General features: G+C 42.0%; 1 protein-coding gene across 1 annotated transcript; it reads left to right on the top strand.

Moving 5' to 3' along the window:
- Positions 1–5004: 5004 nt before the first annotated feature.
- Positions 5005–6977, top strand: LOC309702845 (H-2 class II histocompatibility antigen, E-D alpha chain-like). Its single transcript, XM_082527466.1, has 4 exons — positions 5005–5145; positions 5224–5472; positions 5923–6201; positions 6391–6977. The coding sequence occupies exons 1-4, from the start codon at positions 5088–5090 to the stop codon at positions 6519–6521; spliced, it is 717 nt and encodes a 238-aa protein (XP_082383592.1). The 5' UTR covers positions 5005–5087; the 3' UTR covers positions 6522–6977.
- The last annotated feature ends 375 nt before the right edge of the window (positions 6978–7352 follow it).

Genomic DNA, 7352 nt, shown 5'->3' with positions numbered 1-7352 from the left:
CAGTGCAAGCGACAAAAAGGAAATGTTACTCATCATTTCATAAAGGCTGATCATACCCAGACTCTTAACAGATATTTATGTTTTACGAAAACCAGTCTTGCAATTTCACCAACAGAGTGAGAGCCGGAGCTTCTTTTACCCACTCTGAATGAAGGCAGCTGAAGTGGATTAGGCTAAATGTCCTTGGAAAAAGGGGCTCACCACAAGAGTAAAGGAAAAATCTTACAGCACAACACTGACCGCTCGGTGTGTTCCAACAAATAGTACTAAGTACTAAGTCTGTTCATTGCATCCAGCACTACAGAGTGAAAACTTTCTTTATAAGAGTTTGAAGGTATAAGCAAAGCTGTATAAGTTGATGTTAATTGAAGATAAACTCAGGACGAGTTGCAGTTATACTGTAATTCTGACAATATTGCAGTGTCATAGCAGATTGGTGCCATCTACCTGAAAACACTTTCACTGACTTTATTATGTATAAGCTTGCATGTAATGAGGTATTCTGCAAGTGACTTGGTGCACTGGCGTGTCTTCCACTTTCAAAATTGCTCACTTTTTTTATTTGCAACACGCAGAACTGGTCCAATCACGATTTATCAGGATATGTATCTTAAAAATAATCATTGGATTGAGTAGAGATGATGATATCGGGTAAAGAGATGTGCAAAAAAGCCTCCTCAATCAGCTGTGGCAGCCAGCTGTTAGAATCATACACTTCAGCCTGGTTGCAGGGCAGTGGATGATAACAGACAAACTTTGTGCTTCTCCATGGAGACAGTTGGCAAAGACAGTATTAATGTCTAGTTGAGTTCAACTTAGGCAGCAACAGTTTGTGTAATGTTATAAATACTCGGATACTCCCCAGAGGCTCCAGACTTATAAAGATATTATATTCAGTCCTGTAGAAAGTTATACATTTAAAAATATGTGATCCTCTCTGGTTACTCTGGTGTGAATAACTCTGCATCACTTTATGGTAAATAACACACTATGTGTAAAAAACTGTGAAAGAATTCCAGATGACAAGTTTGTAGTTCAACATACAAGTGACGACCTTTGACCTTCATCAGGTTTTATTTAATTGTGTCAGAGAAACTCAAACGTGCTCTTCATGCAGCTGAGTACATCAAGTGTTTAAAACAGAAGCTGTGCAGGTCTGAGATCAGCAGCTTTGTGAAACACCAAGCTGAGGTCGTGTTAATGCTGATATATGTGACACAGTTACATGGGTGATTAATCCTTTTGTTTTTTGTCTTTAACTTTATCAATAAAAGAGCTGCAGCTTTCACTACAGCACATGTGGTACTTTAACCTTTGTATTGTTTTCATCAGTTCATGTTGCAGTTAACATGTGAACATGTTGGATGATCTGTCTGCTGTCACTGGGTGGTGCTGAGGTCTGAATCTGAGGGCAGCTCCTGTCATCACAAAGACAACAGAACCATCAAACTCACATATAAATTTTATCCCTCAAAATTGAAATAAAGCTGATTCTTCTGTCCTCACACACTCAGGATCTGAAATTCTTACATTTTTCAGTATTACAGTACACTACAGTACTTTGATCCATAGTTCCTGATTAATGAGGAGTTACTGAAGTACAAGCTTTTACATTTTTTACTGTCTTTACAGATGTGGAGACTGAAAACATGCTGCTGTTTGCACATATTTAATAATCAGCTCTGCACAGGAGCTGCAGCAGGATGCAGCCTGTTGCTTTTACAGTATAATACTTGTAATAAAAGTACAGTAACAGTAATCAGTGACTGAGCAGCCCGGAGCGTTTCTCTTGATTTCTTTAGTAAATTCATTCACCTGCACAGATTAGCTAAACGAACCCTGACAGCCGAGTGCTCATTTTAGCTAGCTAGGTCTCAGGACCGAGCTAAGGACCGTAGTTACGGATTAGCTTACAAACACGTTTAACTTACCGAAACAGTGCAGCGGGGCCTCGGGTCCTTCTGTCGGGTAGTCCAGTTTACTGAAGAACACCTCAGGCTGTCAGGTTAAAACACTCGGTCGTGTCTCCGTAGCGTAAACGCTGGCCCTCCTCTCAGAGCCTACGCTCTATCTGCTATTCCCGAACAGAGATACGCAAGTTTCTCCGTGACTGCAGCTGCCAGTCAAAGCTGTAATGATGACGTTTCACCCCAATTTAACATCACCGCGGTAGGAATTAGAATCAGACTTATGCGAGAGGAGACCCCTCGGACATCAATCAGCGTGATGAGAACTGTTGATAACAAAAGAAAGAGTCTTTGGAAAAAGTTGATTTTAGGAGAATTAATTTATTTTAGTCTGACCCCAGTCCCATCCGCTAACATGGAGGAGGCGGGGTTTATGACCTATACTGCAGCCAGACACCAGGGGGCGATAGAGACGTTTTGGCTTCATTTTTGGGGAGCTGACGTGGTGTCCGTCGTTTTGTTTTTGTTTGTTTTGTTTTTGGGGCAAATAAAATACAAGTAGGGATTAAAACCGCAGAATGAATGAATGAAACACTAGCGCTTGATGCAGTGTTTTGATGTTGTTGCCATGGGTACCCACAAAGCAATGCATGAAAGGTCTGCCAACCTCTTTCGTGACGTGACGTCAGGGGAGGGGGCGTGGTCACGAGTTTGGGTCGAGCCGCCATCTTAGTAGGCCAAACAAAGGCTACAGGAGTGAAGCACACAGAAACATCAGCTGTGGCTCGTACTTGCTGTGTTGTCGTTGCAATGTTAGATCGCGCGATCGGGAAGGAATAAGCTGGAAAATGGGCTCTTTTTTTATCGTCTCCCTTCCTGAGAGCAACGCGAAGGAGCTTCGACACACAGGACACATCACTAGAGCTCATGTACGTTACCAAACGAGGACGGCAGGCCTGGATAGCAGCGGTGAGTCGAGCTCAGCTCTCTGCCATCATGTTTGTTGGTGTGCTCCCCACATTTTCATTCCGGTAAGTTCCAAAGAAATTCACATTGCTGTTTATTTTTGTTTATATACTTTGTTGAGAATAGATTCCTTGATACAGATCAGAGTTAAAGAGAACACAGTTTGCTTGCAACATTCTAATATTGCGGTTAATGGGTGTAAGAATACAAAATAGAAAAAAGGCCTGAGATGGGAACAAAGAACTGAGGTGCAGGCAGGAGGACAATCAACCCCCAGGACAGTAGCAGGAGGTACTGAGGGTGAGGAGCAGACAATGGTCACTGTTATGTTTTCATCTAGAGCAAATTTTGGGGCAGCTGCTGAGGAGAAGTCAGTGTTATGTGCAACCTCTGCGCAACACAGTGTGTTTGTTTTGATTCGTGGCCTTCTAACATGGCGCCGGGATCCCACAATGCACTGCGGCGTGACGTCAACTCCAAAGCCCTTTAATCCATAATGTAAATATAATATGGCCAATATTATAGTTATTGTCAGAGTATTATGATATATTACAGCAGTGAGTGAACTCTGTGCCTCTGAACTTCAGTAAAGATTCAAGTTGCAGTTATTTATATTTCCTGTCACCTTAAATCTTCACTCAAAGACACTCAAGTATCTGTGACAGTGTGTATACAGATGTGTTATGTATAAGAGACAAATGTTGTTCTTTTAATATGTTGTCATTACTAAATTTGGCTCAGTGCTTACATACATGTGTAAAAAGCAAATGTAGGAGCTGCGATAACTGTGTCTGATAGAATGAAGAGTCGACTGATATATGAAATATTCCTTTATTGGGTGAGAAAATCAGACCATGTCATAACTGCTGTAAGTCACACAGAATAGATATCAGAGCCTTAAACAGGCTGACTTCTGCTAAATGGGTCAAACTGGGCAGAAAGTCTACAAACACATAACATCCTTATAGAATATGATGTAACACTATAGATCAACTTAGCTCAGAATATATAAAGCATATAAACAGTTACAGAAATATGATGCAACAAACACAGCAGCTACTGATCCAAAATACTCAAAGCTTCATAGAACTGAAACCAACATTTATTTTTAGCTCCATTCTGCTGCTGATACAGACTTTAGGTTTCTGAACATTAAACTTGTTGCTGCCTTTCATAGTGTGTAGCTTGAAGGCCCTGAGTACTCTGAGTACTTTCTCCCACACTGGAAACACTGGGATGATCACATTATTTGAACATTACCTAATAAGACTGATTCAGCACAGACAGTTATGTTAAACTTTCCTAGCAGTCCTTCACAAACAGGGAACAGTCTGTCTATTCTCTCCATCTGTCAGCTGCTGCTGGAGAACACTTCAGATTGGGACAGCCTTCGTAGCGTCGCTGTGACGTAATAGGTCCCAAAATGTGTACTCGAAGCGTGCGGACGCTAAATTGGGACACAGCCAATGATCTGAGATGGACTGACTCACCTGCACAGGTGAGCTGTGTGACAGCAAAGAGCTGATTGGCTGATTATCAGCAGAGGACACAGGAAACACTTTAAACTCCTCCTCAGCTCTAACTCAGCTGCTCCTCTGAGACATTAACTATTGATCCTGAACCATCTGATCAATAATCACTCTCTGAAAGCTGATCAGGTTATTGTAGAGGTGTCAAACATAAGGCCCGGGGCCAGAATCGGCCCAGTAAAGACTCTGATGGACCTGCTGGATGCATCTACAACATATGATGGAGGCGTAAAGTCTTTGTGTTTGTAAAAGTTTCCTGCTGACAAACACAGCTGTGACTCTCACTGTCACAGTAACACACATGAACTCAGGTGTGATTTCAACTGTAAACTATTTAAATAACACATGAAGTCATATTTCACAGTGTTTTTAAACAAACTGAATCATTTTATTAAAATAAAGTATTTTATTTTGAAAATCCTCAGAGTGGAAGCTGATCAGGCTGAGCTTTATTTTGAAGAGTCTATAAATATTGATTATTGATCGGTGCTGTGTGTGTCCGATCATGTTCACCTCCAGCTGCTGTCTGCCTGGACACTGATGACATCATGAGCTGTGAGCTCTGTGATTGGCTGCTGTGTGTTAGAGCTCAGCTGCACTTTCAGTCACTCACAGACTCTCACACTCACACGGTGAGGTCCACACACACACACACACTCAGAGTTTAACTTTCAGAGAGCTGCTGATGAAGATGAAGGAGCTGCTCCTCTTCCTCTCCTGTGTCCTCTGTGTCTCTGCTGACGGTGAGTTTGTCTCTGTAAACAGCAGCTTATTGATCAGGTTATTGATCAGGTCACTGATCAGTGTTTGATGTGTTTCAGCTCTGCACAGTGACATTGCTGTCGGTGGCTGTTCAGACTCTGATGGAGAGTTCATGTATGGACTGGATGGTGAAGAGAAAGCCTACGCAGACTTCAACAAGCAGGAGATGATCTACCCTCTGCCTCCTTTTATTGATCGTATCACTTACCAGGAAGGAGTTTATGAATCAGCTGTGGCTAATCTACAGATCTGCCAACAGAACCTGAAGGTTGTTCGTGAAGATATGAAGGACTTCCCTCCCAAACACAGTAAATACAACATGTAACACCTGTCTCACCTCACCTGTGTTTACCTGCACGCTCTGTAGAGTAACACACTGATGACATCATCAGCACTGATTTACTTTGTCCAATCAAACACAGCCAGCTTCAAACTGATTAAATATATGAAATCATTCCACCTTAAGCACATTCAGACTGATCATGTGTACAGGAACACTGACGTGTTTATATTTGTGTTTATATTAAAGATCACAGTTTATTTTATTTTTCCTCCTCTTAGTTCCTCTGAAGCTGAACTGAGTCTGTCTGTAGTTTAACTTCATGATTCTGACCTCACTCTAGCTTCTCTCACACAGACAGTGATGACATCATCTGACTGAACACCTGAACTTTTTATTGATGTTTATTATCATCATGATCACCTGCTGATGGGAACCAGCTGAGCTCTGATCCTCTGCCTGATGTGTTTGTGCACAGTTGCTCCCTCTGTGATGATCTACAGCAGAGATGAGGTGGAGTTTGGAGAGGAGAACACTCTGATCTGTCACGTGACTGGTTTCTATCCTGCTCCTGTCAACGTCTCCTGGACCAAGAATCAGCAGAAGGTCACAGGATCCAGCATCAACATTCCCTATCCCAACAAAGATGGTTCCTTCAGACAGACGTCCAGATTGGTCTTCACCCCACAGCTGGGAGACATCTACAGATGTGCAGTGGAACATCTGTCCCTGACTGAACCGCTGACCAAGATCTATGGTGAGAAAACTTTATTTAAATGTCTCTGTGTGTTTCTGTCTCCAGAGGTGAAGTCCGAGCCCAGTGTTTATTACAACAGCTGGATCTGATCTGAGCTGACAGTTTGAGACAGCTGTGGGCACATCATCCTGTGTTTCCTGTTTGTGTCCAGATGTGAAGGTTCATGTTTCTCTGTGTTTGTGTCTCCAGAGGTGGAGGCGTCCGCTCACTCTGATCCAGGTGTTGGACCCTCTGTGTTCTGTGGAGTGGGTCTGACTCTCGGTCTGGTCGGTGTGGCTGCTGGAACCTTCTTCCTCGTCAAAGGAAACGAGTGCAGCTGATTGGCTCACAGTGATGATGTCATCAGTGTTATATGATGAGCTCATAATCACTGTGACTGTCCTGTATGTAAGTGTGCAGAGTTCACCTGTAATGAACATCAGATTCCTGTCTGCTTCCTGTTTACCTGCCTTAAGTTAATCACCTGTATGAGCTGTTCTGTCTGTCTGTCTGTCATCATGTGTGTCAATAAAGTTTAACTCTGAATTCAAAGCAAAGCTACTTGCAGCCGCTCTCCACCCACAGCTCCACATGTTCGATCCAGCAGATGTTACCTGGACTCTGCTCCTGCCACAAAAACAAAGAAGATAAAAGTCAAATCATTGTTGCTTAAATCGGTTTCATCTGAGCTCAGGTGATCTCAGTGTGTTCATAAACTGCTATAATAACTCCTTGTTTATCAAACTGTGTTTCAGATCGTTATGTATCAATAAAAACATCTGGGTAATAAACACAAATCTGTGAGTCTGTTCTTTGTGTGTTGTTACAAATGCTCACTCTCTGTGGTTTGAGTCAGTGCAGAGCTGAGTCAGGTGTGTCTCACTGGTGTCATTATTTAGGTTCTGCTTCCTGTTTGTTGTCACGTGACTTCATTGGTCAAACATACAGTTTAATGAAGGAATCTGTGTGTGTGTTTAAAATGAAAGATATCTGAAGTTATCTTAATGCCACACAAAGATATAAAACTACATTTCTGATCATGTGTATGCTGATCCAAACAGGTGAGAGAAAAATCAATTAACAGTTTATAGAAATGAATCAACATGTTTAGTACTTCTGTTGTAACATATTTTAATATATAACGTTTAAATTGATCCTGAATGCTGTTAAAA

This window comes from Aulonocara stuartgranti (genome assembly GCF_965226115.1).
Source record: "Aulonocara stuartgranti genome assembly, chromosome: 3".
NCBI classification, from domain to species: domain Eukaryota; kingdom Metazoa; phylum Chordata; class Actinopteri; order Cichliformes; family Cichlidae; genus Aulonocara; species Aulonocara stuartgranti.
The sequence above is the reverse complement of the archived record's forward strand: the minus strand, read 5'-3'. Positions and strand labels throughout refer to the sequence as shown.

What these genes read in the sequence shown, in the direction of transcription:
- LOC309702845 (XM_082527466.1), top strand. Translation starts at nt 5,088, where the DNA reads ATGAAGATGAAGGAGCTGCTCCTCTTCCTCTCCTGTGTCCTCTGTGTC. An exon ending in CCTCTGTGTCTCTGCTGACG is followed by an intron (nt 5,146 to 5,223) that starts GTGAGTTTGTCT and finishes GATGTGTTTCAG; the next exon opens with CTCTGCACAGTGACATTGCT. An exon ending in ACCGCTGACCAAGATCTATG is followed by an intron (nt 6,202 to 6,390) that starts GTGAGAAAACTT and finishes TTGTGTCTCCAG; the next exon opens with AGGTGGAGGCGTCCGCTCAC.